Raw genomic sequence first — 16,459 nt, forward strand, 5'->3', positions numbered from 1 at the left:
AAGAGCTCGTTTCCATAGAAACAACAGACCCTAAAATTATTACCCAAGTTTCAAAGTATCATATGCAACACTCATAGAATAGAATCATAGAAAAGTTACAGCACAGAAGGGGGCCATTTGGCCCATCTTGTCCATGCCAGCCCAAGGACACATCCCCCTTTTAAGTTTGTGATGGGGAAGGAAGATGCTGGGACTATAGACTATAGGACTATAATGTCGGTAACACATTGGTTAGCACTGTTGCCTCACAGCGCCAGGGTCCCAGGTTCGATTAGCGGCTTGGGTCATTGTCTGCGGAATTTGCACGTTATCCCCGTGTCTGCATGAGTTTCCTCCGGGTGCTCCGGTTTCCTCCCACATGTCCTGAAAGGCGTGCTGTCAGGTAATTTGGACGTTCTGAATTCTCCCTCTGTGTACCCGAACAGGCGCCGGATGTGGAGCCTAGGGAGTTTTCACAGTAACTTCATTGAAGTGTTAATGTGATAATAGTAAAGATTATTATATTATAATGTATAGTACCAATCGCGCTAGCCACTTGCTTTGGTGATCTAATGTTCAAATTTGCCCTGTTTACCATGAGCTCCTCTGACTGGCTTTTCCTCTGATTTATGTTTTACAGAAAACCGAGTCTTTCAACGAGGTGAGTGTGACTAAATTTCTATTTTATTCAAGTTAAACTATATTTCTGTCCAGTCCATCAACACTGGTAATATTTCTGCGCATCAGTAAGCGAGGTGTTTCTTAAAGCCACAGTTACCTCTCAACTTGTGGGCCAGAATGTCCGACCTGGATGGGATTGGTTTTGACAGTCACAGTTCCTGCTTCCATCCAGCAGTTAAGGCAGAGTCCTTCCAGAGGCGATGTTGTCCACCTTTTCAGGTACCAGGAGTTTGGGGAAGTCCCAATGTACTGGAAACTCTGGCGCCATACTCCTCGGTTTGTGCTGTCAGCATATCCACCAGACTGACTCGTCTCCTTCCCCCTCCACACCCCAACATCCTCCCACCCCGCCTCATCAACTAAGGGAATTGAATCTCCACAACCGTCAGGGCCAGGTAAGCTGGCCCTTTTAAGAATTTGAAGTACGCTGGTGAGACTTTGCAATACAGCTTATCTCCCGCAAGCAGCTGGCTGTTGAACATGTGTCAATCGCAATGGGGGTTAGACAAATATCAACAGAAATAAGTAGTCAAGGAAAATGGGATCAGCATGGGTGTCTCAGATGTGGAGCTAGCAGCAGAGCAATCAAATTGGGCCGTGAAGCAGAACAGTGCAGATACGTGCTGTTGATGGAACCCGAAGGGGAGGGGAAGAAAGTAATGAGCAGAGAGAGAAAAGAGATTGAGAGAGGGACGTCAAGAAGAAACTACTCTGTGTTACCATGTGGGATCGAGTTTTGGCACTGCTACTAAATTTAATTCCTCATCATACTGGACGCTCCTCGCCCATGCTGAGGTGTTTAGCGATTTTATTTACTTTGGAAATTTTGGTGCAAACCAAGAAAGTAGGAGACTTTTACATTTTCTTAAATAAAAGTTATTTGGGTGGGGGCAGCAGCGGACGGGGTGCCCAGAGCATTGTGGTGTAACCATGGCAGCAAGATCCAATCCAGTGGTTCTTCCATTGCTGTTGGACTCGTACATGAAGTCAAAGGTGAGTCAATTTAAACTAATCAGCCTAACGGGACTCTGGCAGGATTGGATTAGCTGTCCATTTTAAACTCCCCCCCCCCCCCCCCCCCCCCCCCCCCCGCCCACCCCAGCCCCCTATCCTTCCATTATCAAAAATAAACCGGGTGGTTAATCCAATCCCATCTCGTGCCAGATAGCTTGTGTTGAATTTAGACTTCCATCCCTCCAATCTCACCTAAACAAAAAGGGTTTATGGCCTCCTTCGTGAAGCCAATCCCAATGCCCTGTTGATAACCACTAGCTTGACAATCTCACTGACAGAGACATGATGAAGGAAATGCTGAACAGAAAATCTGCCTGCTTTCCACTCCCTCCCGACCCAAGTCAAGGCCCACACCAACAAAGGCTTCCTGTTCCTCTCCCTTGCCATGAGCATTGCCCGAGGCTCCTCCTAGTACTGGGCTGCCTGCGAGGCACTACCTGGCAGCAGAAGAGGCAGGACAGTGAGAGTATGTGTCTTTGTTAGGGCTGTGTTGATTGGGAGCTTCTGGAGATCTCAAGGAGAGGCCTGAAAGACTTCAGCATCGTAGGAGAGGAGGTGGAAGAGGGTAGTTGGAATGTGCTACCTCCACTCTCCGCTGTGGACTCTCCCAAGGCCTTGGGTACGAACAGCAGTTCCAAATTTTGTGGGCACCCAACTTTACTCTTACCAACTCTGCTTGGGTGTATTTCCTGGAGGGTTCATCACATGACATCCCTCCACAAACACCCCCACCCCCACACTCCAGCCATTGGTCAATCTGCCAGGCACACTGCCTTCTTGCAACCAAATGGAAACGGCAACAGACATTTTCTTACCTGATTCCCATTTAACAATTTGTAAATGAAAATGCTTAGAGAAAAAGGAAAGAAAATCACATTTGTTTATTTTTTTGTTCAATGTCCCTTCGGGTTTCCTGGAGATTAATCAATTCCTCAAAATCCCCTGAATCCTGCAGGAGTGACAACACTCGCTGTCAATTTGGCGAATGAAGGGAGAGAGCAGGGAGTTCTCTCCATGCTAATAGTACTATTTTGAAGGCCTGTACTTCTTTAAACTTCCGCAATGAGAGGTGGGCCAGACATTACAAGGCCAGAATTTGTTGCTTTAATAAGGACACAGTGGGCGGGATTCTCCCTCCCGCTGCGCCACATTTTTGATTCACCCCGCCGGCGGGATGCTCCGTAACACCAGCCAGTCAATGGGGTTTCCCATTGTGGGGCAGCCTCACGCCGTCGGGAAACCCCCGGGGCTGCCGGCATAACGGAGCATCCCGCCGGCGGAGAATCCAGCCCAGGGAGTCCAGACCCAGTAAGATAAAGAAACATTGTTTTATTTACAACACTATATGTACACTGCCGGAAGATCCCTACCGGGTTCCTGTTCTGGCCGTCCTTTTATACAGAGGTTAATTGAGATCCCCCTCCCCCAGCAGGGGAGCTCACACTCCGCAAGCACCACAGAGAAGACAATCATTCCACCCCATAGGACCTGTGCAGGATATTACAGTTGCCTTGAACAGAATGGAATGTTAGGCCATTTCTGGGTGTAGTCAAGAGTCAACCACATTGCTGTGGATCTGGAGTCACATATAGGCCAGGCCGGAAAAGGATGGTAGATTTCCTTCCCTAAAGGATATTAGTGAACCAGATGGGTTTTTACGATAATCGATGATAGCTGCCATGATCACCATTACTGAGTCTAGCTTTTATATTCTAGATTTCAGTTGCTGCGGTGGGATTTGAACCCATGTCCCCAGAGGGTTAACCTGGGCATCTGGATTTCTAGTCCAAAGACATTGTGCCACCATCTATCCCTGCCCTTACCTACAAGTGCCAGCCAAAGTCCACCCACTTAACCCAACATGAGTGAAATCCCACGGCCACGCAGAAGGAATGGAGGCCTGGTCCCTGTTTCCTAAACTTGGCATATGGAGATGTGAATGCTGTTGCTATGACGCCCTTTAGTGTTTTGTAACTGAGAGGTGCTCCTATTGAAAGTCTCCTTCGTTGATAGTACTCCTATTTAAAGAAAGGTGGGGTCGACTGAAAATCTTTTGCCTGAGATTTAAGTCTCGTTTTGTGATATAATGGTGATCATTCAATAAGAATCTTGCCTTGCTTGAATATTGATTCAGTGATTAACCATTTCCTTCATTAACTATTGCACTCTTTGTGCCTTTTCAGTGCTATAAAATGAAGTGTCTGGAATATCCTGGTGGATTTGGCTCAAAGGGGTTCAAAGGACGGAAGGTAAGCAGAATCAAACATTGTTTTTCACTTAAGAGCAACACAGGAACTTGAAGACTCCAGACAACGCACCAAGTGATGGAAAATGGGACTAGCATCGATAGCTGTTTGATGGCTGGTGCAGATACGATGGGCTGAAAGGCCTCTTTCTGTGCTGTAATATGACTCCAAGACTACAAGATTTAAACTTGTATCTTCGACTCACTGCATATTTTTACGTCGACTCCCTTGGTCATCAAGGAGGGTGTCTTAGATTGCTCCCCGACATTGGTGATATCTGCGTCTACCCCAGTCTCAGCTGCTGAGCTTCTGGGGCCTTGAGGATCTCCATTCCTTTCCTGCTGAATGACATATCTCGGCCAGTCAGCACGAGGACCCTGCAGTTTGCATTTGAGTGTTGCTTTGGGGTGAGGTATTCGGCTATAATGCTGCTATAGATTAACAGCCTGTAGACACTCTCTGTCCAAAACTCTGACTTATTAAATGGCCAGCTGGAACAATGTCTGAGAGGGAGTCGGTGTTTCAGAAGGGGGAGAGAACAAAAGAGATCATTTATGGGAGCCTTAATTGTCACAAGCAATCTTCAAAAATGTAGTTGCCAGCTTAGTTTGGTCGGTGGTACACCCACCCTCTTAAAATATCAAGTTGTGGATTCAAGCCAGACTACAATACTCATTGAGCAGACTTACAGAAGGAGTGCTGCACTGTCCGAGGAACCGTTCCTCAGGTGGGGCATTAAACCGGGGCCTCGTCTACCCTCTTGGATGCAAATAATAGAGTTCAAGGCACTCCTCAAAGGAGGAGAGGCGAGTTCTCACTGTTCTTCTGGCCAACGCTCAACCCTTAACCAGCAACAGATTAACTAATCATTGAAGATTGTGAGCACAACAACACAAAATGGCCACCTTCTTTGCCGATCTGACAACAATCACTCGACTCCCTGGTAATTTCCTGTAAATGAAACACTCTGCACATGTTTAAGAAACAGAAAAAGTTGTCATTAGGAAGAAAGACTTGAATTTAGAAAGTGGATTTGTGAAACAATATCATACAGTCTTTGTCTTTATAGGGAGATAAGGGAAGAACTGGTGATAGTGGTGATCCAGGCCTAGTTGGACGGCAAGTAAGTGTCATTTTATCACAAGATTTCATTTTTGTTTATTTTGCTCTTTTTCATATCTGTGAATAAAATTCTTCCTTCTTCTCATGCAGGGCGATCCTGGTATCGAAGGCCCCATTGGATTCCCTGGTCCTAAGGTAAGAGATGCGCTTGCTCGCTGGCTGCTTTGCTCGGCTTGGCGGCCTCTCCCAGGATTCCAGTAATTCCTATCCCCCATTTACAAAATGGCGGCAAGCCTGAGGAGGGTCCAGACTCGTCATCCCTCCACCTCCCAAGCTGTTTGTTCTGCCTGTGAGGATTTTCTCGGCTGCGAACACCTCCGCCCTGTGCGCAGACACGGATCCTGCTTACTGACGGCTCTTGGGTTTGTGGGAGAGGAAGGGATAAGGAACGGAGGGAGGGGTGGAGTGTGGGCAGTTGGGCAGAAGTGACAAGTAGGACAGTCCTGAATGGGTGAAGATCAAATGCATTGGACATCATATTAATTAAATATACGGCTAATGTTGAGGTTGACGCATACAGTAAGATGTTAGTAATGACCATGCATGCATACGTGAAATTTTACAGAGGAATTGGCCAGCCCTTTTAGTAAATGGGTTTAAATAGAATTCAAAGAAAAACCACAGTTCCTAATGTTTCACTAATATCCTGCACAGTAACTTCGACCCCTTTATGTTTCCTTTACAATTCTTTGGATTCTGGTATCTCTCGATAATCAGCATTTATTGCCCATCCCTAGATACGAGAACCATTGAAAATAAGACACATGGAGGTGGGACTGGACATAGGCCGGACCAGGGGAGGGAGACAAAGTTTCTCCCCTTGAGAATATAAATGAACTGGGTTTTTATAGCAATGTGACTGCTTCGCGGCCACTTTTACAGATAACTATTTCACTTTTATTTCCTTTCTCTTTTAACCCTCACGTATTTCAAACTTTCATCAGCTTTGCCAGCCAAAGGTGCAGAGAAGGAAAGCCATGCCAACGCTCTGCATTTAAGCACATTGCATCTGACCTGCATGGAGCTGAGGGTTGGCCCTGTCACTCCCTGGATGGTAATCTGACAAAGTCGACTGCCTGCTTGTTGAAGAACGTGCCCAATTTTCATTCCACTCATTTTAATAGTGCACAAATAAGGCAGATTTCATGACGTGTGAGTGATTCACACTACGCTGGTTAGTGCCCAGGTTCCGAGTTATCTAACTAGAAAGTGTTCCATTCCCCAGCATGACATCTCGCAATTCAATGAACACGTTGTCCTGTGAATCACCCTGACAACTTCATTCGTGGCTTGGATGCTTGCCGCTCCCTCGATTGAGACGTACCAGTAATCTCTGCTCTGATTGGTTGGGTTAATGTCATTTTCTTTTTGTTTTATTTCTCTGCCAGGGTTATCCAGGAATGTTGGGTGAAAAGGTAAGACATCTTTTTAAACTTCTTATGTTCAAATGCAAGGGTTAACACATTAGTAGCTGGATGATGTTGTTGACGTGTTTTTGAACGTTTGGTGACTGGATCCTGGGCTGGGGCATCGGGCCCCTGTTTCAAAATGGTTGGCAAGTCAGAAATGCCTGCCAGGCTTTGCCAGCATGTGGCCTGTGTACCAAATGTGACACCGTACCTGATTTGGATTTCACGGGGAAGCTGGGGATGCCAACTGGGCATTCAGAGAGCAGGTTGGGCGTGTACAGAGCACCCATCACCTGCAGTGGTTTCATGTCCAACACAGGACCCCCCCCCCCCCCCCCAACCCCCACCCCACAAGACAACCATTCAACAGCAAAGCAGTACATAGAAGTGACTTAAATATCTTGCAGATTTTGAATGGGGGAGACAGTTGTGGGTTGGGAAAGGAGGGGGGCACTGGTGGGTGTGTAGTAAGGCATGCTAATAGGAAGATGGGGCAAGGCCAGGACCGACAGTAGTCTGCAATTGTTTTGTGGAGCCAGCAGGGGGAGAGCTCCTTCTCTTCCCAGCTCCACAGATTACAAAGCTTTACAAAGGTTTTGGGCCTATTTTCTCCTGCAACCCAGAACCATCTCCTGAAACCAATCCAGAACAGGGGCTATCCAGTTTCATGCCAACCCCAGCTTGGAGTAAACGAATCGACCTATTTTACACAAGCTCTCATGTGACTAAAAGTTGTTGGTTTCAGTTTTGGGTGAGGCAGGCCTCCCGACCATTCTGATCACAGTCTTACCTTTTCTGTTTCACTTCACATATTTCAAGTCTGATAAATGGGCACATTGCCACCCAATATTCCTCACCACACCCCCTCCCCTCGCTGCCCTCCATCCTACGTATCACATGGACAACAATTGGTTTGAAGCTTTGGGAGCGTGTGGCCGAAATGCCAAAAACCTTTGGCTAGATCTCCGATGCCCAAATTTCAGAACACACTGACAAGCTGAATGATGGAAAAGAGAGCCGCCACTTGAGGCAATGGCCTTGTTTGGATTTAATGGTGAGCTGCGCACGGGGAGGAGAGGGGGGGGGGGGGGGGCTGCAATCACCTCGCGGCAGCTTGATTGTTTTGGGCCCCGGGATACTGACAGCCTGGGTGCCAGTGACGGGTGCAGGTGAGACATGCAGCAGGATGAGAGGTTAGGTGAGCCCGACTGGGGAACAGCCCGCAGTGGGAGGAGCATGACTGCAGCTCTACAGATATCAAATGACTGACGGTGAGGCTCGAGAGGCCAAATGGTCTACTCTTAATCTGTATGTTTGTATCGATAGATCCTTGACTGAGTATGGAGTCAAAGCTTACAGGCGGTAATGTAGGCAGGAAAGTGATATTGAGTCCTTGATCAGATCAGATATGATTGTAGCAAATGGTGGAGCAGGCTCGAGAGGCCGAATGGTCTACTCCTGATTCGTATGTTTGTATGTAAATATAGGATCAAAACAGCAGTTTGCGCCCATTATGGTAGCGGCCCTTGCAGAACTGCTGCACTGCCTGCTCATGGTTAGTACACACAGGATCTGCCCATGGATACGGCAAAATTAAAATTGAGGTCCTCAGAGACAACCCGCACCACAATTGGTGCATATCGATTGCCGATAATGGAGCAACAGGTCAACCAACTCCAGTTTGAGGCCCTTACAGGTCAATTTCCTGAGCACAGATTCCAGTCCCATGGAAGCTCAGTGCTGTTACTTTCTCTTCATGAAGTTGGAGGCGAGCATCACATAGTCAGAGAACACAGGAGGGTGTGCAGGAAGTAGCCGGAGGAATCAGAACTCCAGGGGAAAGTTTTTTTTTAAATCTCAAAGCTGAACTCTGGCCAGTCAAACCGGTTGGTTCCGAACTTCCAAGAATGAATGAATTTGGGGAAAAGTTCAGCACTGGAAGTTTCTAATCTGCAGTCACCTTGTTCCAGCATCAGGTATCGGGCTGCTTTAGCTCAGTTGTCTGGACAGTTGGTTCGCGATGCAGAGCGAGGCCAGTAACACGGGTTCAATTCCTGTACCAGCTGAAGTTATTCATGAAAGCCTGCCTCTCAACCTTGCCCCTCGCCTGAGGTGTGGTGATCCTCAGGTCAAATCACCACCAGTCAGCTCTCCCCCTCAAAGTGGAAAACAGCCTATGGTCGTCTGGGACTATGGCAACGTTACTTGCTTGTTGGCCTAGGACTTCCATTGAGTGTAAAGGTGCCTTAATCTTCAGAACAGAGGGGTAATCTCAAGCCAAATGCTCCTGCCCGCATTATTGAAACTTTCTCAGGCTTAAATATTGTCATTAACGTGATATTTTTTGTTTGATTACAGGGTGAAATCGGAACTGAAGGAAAGAAGGTGAGATCTCTCTTTTCATGTTACACTTTCTCTCTCATGCTCTCATTAGCTCATTTTAATATTTTCCCTCCTTTAAAGCGTGGTGCTGTCTACATATCACTCACACTCTGCCATTGTTTCTCTTGTATCCTGTAGGGTATTGCTGGGTTACCAGGCCGAGATGGGATCAACGGACAGAAGGTAGGCTCTTTGATCCCATGTGGTATAGAGGGAATTAAACAGCCAATTGTTTGGAGTATGTAGTTTACAGTTACAATCCTGCTGTGGACTGGGTGAGAGTGGTGGTAATAATTCTTCCTCACCTCCAGGAGCTGGATTCAAATCCAGTAGGAACCAAGTAGGTGTAAAACTTTCTTTTATAGAGTGGATAGGGAAATGTTTTTTTCCCTTGCTAGTGGAGGAGATTTAGAACAAGGGGACATAACCTTAAAATCAGAGCTATTCAGAAGTGAAGTTGGGGGAAACTTTATCATACAAAGGGTGATAGAAGTCCGATGCACAATGTGGTGGATGCTAGCTCGATCATTCATGTTATAGTTGGGATTGATGGACTTTTGCAAGCGAGGAGAGAAATGGAGACACATAGGTGAAGGTTTTAGCTACAGATCAACCATCAGCTCGTTGAATGACAAACCGGGTTTGAGGACCAGGTGGCCGCCCTCCAGTTCCTTGGACTCATGACAGCTGTACAGGAGATGAATGAAATGAATGGGCAGGTTCACCTCTGTTTCATCGGGTCTCCAATTCGCCATTACATTGGCCATCTTACTCCAAGACCACTCAAGATGGTTGATCGGGTGTCGGAAATGGATAAACGCCATGTTTGCTCACCGCATTAGCTCATGAGATGGTCTATGCGGACGTCTGGAGTAAAATGTTCAGGGGCCTCGACGTATACCTGACTGAGCTGCGCATTAGCAGGAGACGGTCATCCAGGGTCACGGTCTCAGATTAGGCCATTTAAACCTGAGATGAGGAGTAATTTCCTTAATCCAAAGGGTTATGAATCTTTGGAATTCTCTATTCAAGAAGGCTGGAGGTGCTCAGAAATTGAGTCTATCCAGTGCAGAGATGAATAGGTTTTAAGGTATTAAGAGAATTGAAAGATAAAAGGATAGTGTGGGAAATGAAGCTGTAGGAGATCAGTCACCATCGTATTGAATGATGGAACAGGCTTGAAGGGCCAAATGGCCTACTCCAGCTCCTATTTCTTATATTATCCTGTGGTGTACAGCATATGGCAACCACTTTGGACTTCAGATAGTTTTGGTTTTTGCATACCACATATAAACTTGCATTACAACAACCTAAGTCTAGGTTAGCTATAGTCTAAAGTAAATAAAATGGCTGGAAGTCAGATGTATCACTGAATAATAAATATACGATACCTGAAATAAGTTTCTTTTTGATGTGTTGACCACATAAAGGTAAACAGTGGAGACTGATGACTAGACTTCCTGCGCTAAAGGTAGATGGGGTTCAAATAAAGTGCAGATTTTTGGATGTGTTTTGTTTTCGGATTTACGAATAAAGGATACTCGAACTGCACTCAGTAGTTACCTCTTTTAAAATGCAGTGCAAAAATGTTTATTGTGTATAAATTTCGATCAAGTAGCATTGCAAACATAGTGCTGCTGGCAAGATTAGATCATTCGGAGGGATCGGAATAATGTTTTTGTGTTGATGATTTCAGGGAAAACTTGGACGTATTGGACCTCCAGGATGCAAAGGAGACCCTGGCGATGCGGTAACTTAAATAGTTCATTGCTTTATGTTTTTTTTGGAGATTTGTACAGTTGGATAACCATTTTTATTCTCATCACATACAGTAATGCAAAATGTTAAAATCGAGGTTCTACAACTTATTTAAGCCTATTTGTAATTAGCTTTGGAAATTTGAAAAGCATCACGCAATAGAGATTTTAAATATAGGTTCTACAATTGCGCACTGCCTCTGCTGCTGTTCGATCGCTTGACCACCTAAGCTCACCTTTCATTAACTTATTTCATTCCAGGCCTCTGACCACATGCATTGTCCAAGTTCTACCCCTTCCAGGTGTTGGCCCAACTTTACTTTCATAAGCTTCCCTGTATTCCTTTAATGGCCCATTCCTCAGAATTGTGATGTCTTTATTTCCATAATGCAGTCATCTCCCAGTGATCATACACCTTCAAGAAACACAAGACTTTTTCATTCTGATTCCAATGACGTGACATCTTGATTCGCACACGGAATTTGATGGGACAATGAAAATCTCCTATCTTTCCGCTCTTTAAATTACATTGCCTTCCTATCTCGCCAGTGTGGCCAATCTGTTCCCTAACTCTCTGCTCTGCCCTCAATCCTCCATCATCTATTGATGTTCTTGGCTTAATGTCAAGTGGAACTCCCATGTTGCTGCGATGTCTACACCTGTCACACAGATACTTGGTTTGCCCTTTCAAGGCGAATGCTTCTCTCCAACTCTTCAGTCTCTTGAAAGCCCAACTCTGTGCAACATCAGGACACATTGCTATTATCTGACATTCATCTCACATTCCAGGACATAATGAAAATGAAGCTCGCCAAATCCTCGTTGGCCAGCACTACACTGTAACTTCTCCTCTCCTCCCTCCCAAATTTAACTAAATCATGTACTTGCTGTGTTGTAATCAAGGCTCATCACAGTAAGTACCCACTGCAACTTACTTTCCCTTGTGCACTTAGCTGATTTTATAATCATTATCCCCAGATTTACTACGTCTCTTTACTGTTTTCAGCATTGTTGGTTGAACTTTGTATTTATACAGTGTCGTTAATGTGGTAAAATTGTAGGGTACTAAAGCAAAAGGATTTGGATTGACATTCTCATCAACATGCTGCCTCTCGGGGATGTGATCTGAAAACATGATGGCAGGTTCCACATCTACACCAGATAAATATCGGGAAAGCCAAAGTCATTGTCTCCCGTCCTTGCCCCAGCCTCCATTGCCTCACCACTAATTCAATAGCCTGAGACTGAAACTTTACAACCTTGTTGTCTTATTTGACCCTGAGCTGAGCGTTCAACCCCTTGCCTTCTCCATCACCAAGACTTCCTCTTCTGCACCTGCATCAGCCTTTCTACTTTGGTTATCTTCAGACTTGCCAACTCCTTCAGTGTTAGCTCATCTGTATTCTGTTCACCCCACACACACTGATCTATAGTGATTCCTCTTCTTATCAATGATTCAATTGAAAAATACTCCTCTTTGTGTTCAAGTGTTTCCATTGCCTCTCACATTCTCATTTCTGTAACCTCCTCCATAGCCCTGTACAAATTTTGTATTCCTCCTACAAACATGGGATTATTGCCCATCCCTAATTGCCCTTGATCTGAGTGGCTTGCTGGGTCATTTCAGAGGGCAGTTAAGAGTCAACCACATTGCTGTAGAATCAGACCGGGTAAGGGTGGCAGATTTCCTTCCCTAAAGGGCATTAGTGAATGAGATGGGTTTTTACAACCATTGATCCATGGTTATGATCAGACTTTTAACTTCAGAATTTTAGGGAATTCAAATTCCATTATGTGCCATGGTGGAAATCCCTGGTCCTCAGAGAATTGCCCTAGGTGCCTGGGTTACTAGTCCAGTGACAATACCATTATGCCACCGCCTGCCCCTTCTTGCCATCATTGATGACCATTCCTTAAGCCATCCATTTCCTGACCTCTGTAATTTCCACCCTAAGCCCCTCTTTGCTCCTTCCTTCCCTTCCCTCACCTTTAAGACACTTCTTTGGAAATTTACTTCTTTTTGGCTAAGTTGTAGCTACCAAACCTAATGATACCTTTGGATTGGCATTTGCCCTTCTGGGAAATATTTTGCGACATTTTATTATGTTAGAGGCACTATAATCAATGCAAGTTGCTCATCCTCATACGAGTTTGTATGTTGTGAACATGTATCTGAAAGAATAAATGTGGGCAAACCAAATTATTTAACCCTCAGCCAACACCCACTAACAGATTATCTGGTCATATTTTGATGCTGTTTGTGGAAACTTGCTGTGTGTAGTTACCATTTGAGACCTGGTGGAAGCCTTCATGAGTCCTTTGGCTAACAGCTGAGGCCTCTTGGCTGTCCTCAATCATTCAGCAGGTGTCCTTGTTTCCAAATCTGCTAACTCCACCCATTAAAATCCACCAACATTCAACTGGCTTCTCACGCAGCAGTTCAGAGACTCCCAAAAGCTCTGCTCCTAGATCAGAATGTTTAACATGGCAGCTGTTATCACTCAAACCTCAAGCTCTCAGGTACAAGCACACCTTTTCACTTGTGGTTCAGTCGGTAACACTCTTAACTTCTGTGTCAGAAGGTTGTGTTTTCGAGTTGTCTTCCAGTGTCTCGAGTCCAAATGTCCAGGCCCACACTCCTTGAGTGACAAGAGTGCTGCACAGTTAAAGGTGCCATCTTTCAAATGGGACATTAGGAGTCCATTGCCTGAATTCTCTGGTCCTTCCGGCAGCGCACCCCCAGTCCACAGGTTTTCCAGGGGCATGGGGTGTCTTCATGGGACAATCCCATTGACAGAGGCATGAACAGAGAATCCTGCCGCCAGCGGGCAGTCCATCGCCTCCCACCGCCGAGAAGCAAACGGCTGGGGGACGGAGAATCCAACCCCACATTTGTCCCTCAAATGCATATGAATGATTCCAAGGCACTATTTTTGGAGAAGAACAGGGGGAGTTCCTGGTATCTTGGCCAAAATCTGTGCCTCAGCCCACCACTAAAGAGCAAATGATCTGATCAGTACCTCAATGCGATTTGTGGGAGCTTGCTGTGCATAAATTAGTCGGTGCTTTTCCAAAATTACAACAGTGACTGAGTTTAAAAAGTAATCAGTCGTAAAGCTTTGAGACATGCTGAGGATGTGAAAGATGGTTGTGAAATAGCACACAACCAGAAAATGGCTCTGGGCTCAGAACCCCAATAGTTTAACAATCATATTGCTTAAGAGATGTGGTTGGAAAACCACCAATCATTTCAAAATGGCAGACTGGCAGCCGAGCATTTAAGAAAGAGATGTGAATTTCTAGCCCGCTCCTCGAAAGCGTTAGCATTGAGAAAGTTTCTGTTTCCTGTGTGCTGTGTATTAATGAGGCTGTGATTCTATTGCTCACAGGGAGCCCCTGGTTATTTTGGATCAGCTGGTGAGCGAGGAGTTGCTGGTGATCCTGGCTCTAAGGTTTGTGTGTGTGCATGCTTCAAATCTACCTTTTTTTAAATCATCAAATCATCCAATGAGCATTCACATAGGAAGGGGAGCTTGAGTCACCAACAACAGATGCTGAACCTGTGGCTAATTAAGTTCAAAGGTCTGTTGCTAATAAGGCCACGCGCCTGTTACTGTGGCGAATAAGAAGATCCTGATTATGGAAGTAGATATTGCTCCCCTGAAGTGAAGGTAATATTCAGGAAAAACTGGTGCTGATGTTAGAAAGCAGAAACCTATTATTGTCAGGGCCTGGTTCTCGGCCAAAGAGCCCAAATCTCACAAGTACCATTTTTGCCCCTCTGGGTGGTTAGGGCTTGCATGAACATGGACGTCTAACACTTTCTGCATTAGCTACCGCGGTACCTGTTGCACCTTCTCAACCAAGTAATTCATTTATCCTGAGGAACACCAAAGCAAACCCAAGTAAGGAATCGTGTTTACTAATGGTATCTTTGGGCGTCCTGCCAAATGGGTAAAGCTCTGGTGCCTTTAGAGTGGAAGCTTATCAGACCCTGTTCACAGCTGCAGACGCCATGACAATAGCTGATTGTGGATTTGGACTCCAGTATTAGACACGATATGGTAACACGCTGTTTTGCACATAGGGTCACCCCAACCTGGGGCTGATGGTACAGAGATAAGCTCATCCAGCTTGACCTACCATAAGCAAATAGGCTGTGAGTGAAGCCTACTCAACTACACAAAGTCTCTTATCTATTCTGTCACACTCTGTTTTTATCACTCTGTTTAGTCTTTCTCTGGGAACTGTCCTCTTGTAAAATGAAGCACCACTGGGGTACGCTTCAAAGGCAGTGACTCAAATCGAGAAAGAAATGCTAGCAATTGTGTTTCGCCTAGAATGCTGTCACCAGTTTGTCAATGGCAAAGATGTGGAGGTAGAGGGCGTGATCTTCCAGACACACTGCACCAGAACAGCATCTCGCTGTGGCGCAGTGTGGCTGCTGAAAGCCTGGAGACCCTGCTCCCGGGATCTACCCGGCTTGCAATTCATCGCGAGATTCAACGCAACTTCGCGAGACGTTGCAAGGGGAATCCCGTCCACAATGGGCGGGATCAGGTTGTGGCAAATCTGCAGATTAGATCAAGGCATTAAGCCTTACTCTAATGTGCAGGTTCTCAAGGAACGTGAGGCTTTGGGTTCAATTCCTTCACCTCGGGGCACTGGGGCAAGTGCAGGTTGGCACTGGTCCCCACGAATGGCACTTGTGAGAGTCTCCAAGGGGATTGGGTTAGGGTTAGGCATGGTGGGCAGGGTGGTGCCCTGGCACTGGTGCCATCTGGGTACCCTGGCACTGCCAGCCTGGCACCCTGGCACTGCCACCTGGGTGCCAGCCTGACACTGCCAAGGTGCCCAGGTGGCATTTTTTGCATGCACGTGATCGGGCCAAAGTTGCTTGGTGTGGGTGTTGAGGGGGGAGGGGCCACCAGGGGCCGCCAATTGATCCTCCAGGTTGCGTTTAGGCTGGGGGAGGTCAGTGATTTTTTTTTGTGGGCATCGGAGATCAGGATGCCATTTTTAAAAATTGGGTCCCGATTTCTTGCTATAACGGGAGGTTCGGGTGAGCAGAACTCCCTGCTATAAAAAACGGGGCTATGTGTGGCCTCGGCCGTGCTTCCCCATTTAGGCCCCTTATTCAAAGCAAGCCGTGTTTCGCGGCATTGCGAGGACTGGGAAATATGCGGCTAAACACGCTCGCTCGGGAACCTTGTTCCCTTTTGGGATGATCGTGTCCAGAGTCTGACCATAAGCCTTTGGAAGCTATACTTAGAAAGACCCTTAACTGTGGGCCACCAACAAACCGAATGTTACTTCTCTGTCTGCAGAAGTACCAGGTCAGTGTTAAATATAAACCGGACAAAGAAATATACATCACAGACATTCTGTCACCTTCTTGGAAGAAGAAGATGAAGACAAGGACAAAGAAATATAAGCACAGGTTCACATGCTGACAAAGAACCTATGTGTGTCCAAATTGGATAAGATCAGGGAAGCAACCAAGAATGACACCATCCTGAGAAAACTGCAGCAAATTGTGCAAAATGACCAGCCCACATGTCGGAGCAGAGCCCCTTCTGCTGTTCAAGAGCACTGGGAGAGGGACCTCATGTAGTAGAGGGAATACTTTTTGGGAAAAAATTCCTGCAACACTAAGGAAAGAAATGCTGCAGCGCTTACATGAAGGTCACCTCAGCATGGAAACGTGCAGGAGAAGAGCTCAAGATGTAATGTATTGGCCTGGAATGGGAGCACAAATTGGGGAAGTGGTGGATGCATGGGCAATGCACCAAAAGTACAGTAAATCACAACAAAAAGAACCACTTTAACCACACAAGTGTTCCAGAGAGAGCCTGACAGAAAATTGTGG

The 16,459-nt window shown here is 46.1% G+C and overlaps 1 protein-coding gene across 5 annotated transcripts in view; it reads left to right on the top strand.

The window, feature by feature from the left end:
- col6a2 (collagen, type VI, alpha 2) overlaps positions 1–16,459 on the top strand; it is a 111,190-nt gene that overhangs the window by 32,813 nt on the left and 61,918 nt on the right. For all 5 annotated transcript variants that reach the window (XM_072483073.1, XM_072483054.1, XM_072483064.1 and 2 more), the window contains 9 exons: positions 620–640; positions 3,858–3,923; positions 4,990–5,043; positions 5,133–5,177; positions 6,431–6,457; positions 8,810–8,836; positions 8,972–9,016; positions 10,530–10,583; positions 13,980–14,042. In XM_072483073.1, coding sequence (XP_072339174.1) covers positions 620–640; positions 3,858–3,923; positions 4,990–5,043; positions 5,133–5,177; positions 6,431–6,457; positions 8,810–8,836; positions 8,972–9,016; positions 10,530–10,583; positions 13,980–14,042 — 402 coding nt within the window. The remainder of the gene's footprint in view (positions 1–619; positions 641–3,857; positions 3,924–4,989; positions 5,044–5,132; positions 5,178–6,430; positions 6,458–8,809; positions 8,837–8,971; positions 9,017–10,529; positions 10,584–13,979; positions 14,043–16,459) is intronic.

This window comes from Scyliorhinus torazame, chromosome 2 (assembly GCF_047496885.1).
Source record: "Scyliorhinus torazame isolate Kashiwa2021f chromosome 2, sScyTor2.1, whole genome shotgun sequence".
In the NCBI taxonomy this organism is placed as follows: domain Eukaryota; kingdom Metazoa; phylum Chordata; class Chondrichthyes; order Carcharhiniformes; family Scyliorhinidae; genus Scyliorhinus; species Scyliorhinus torazame.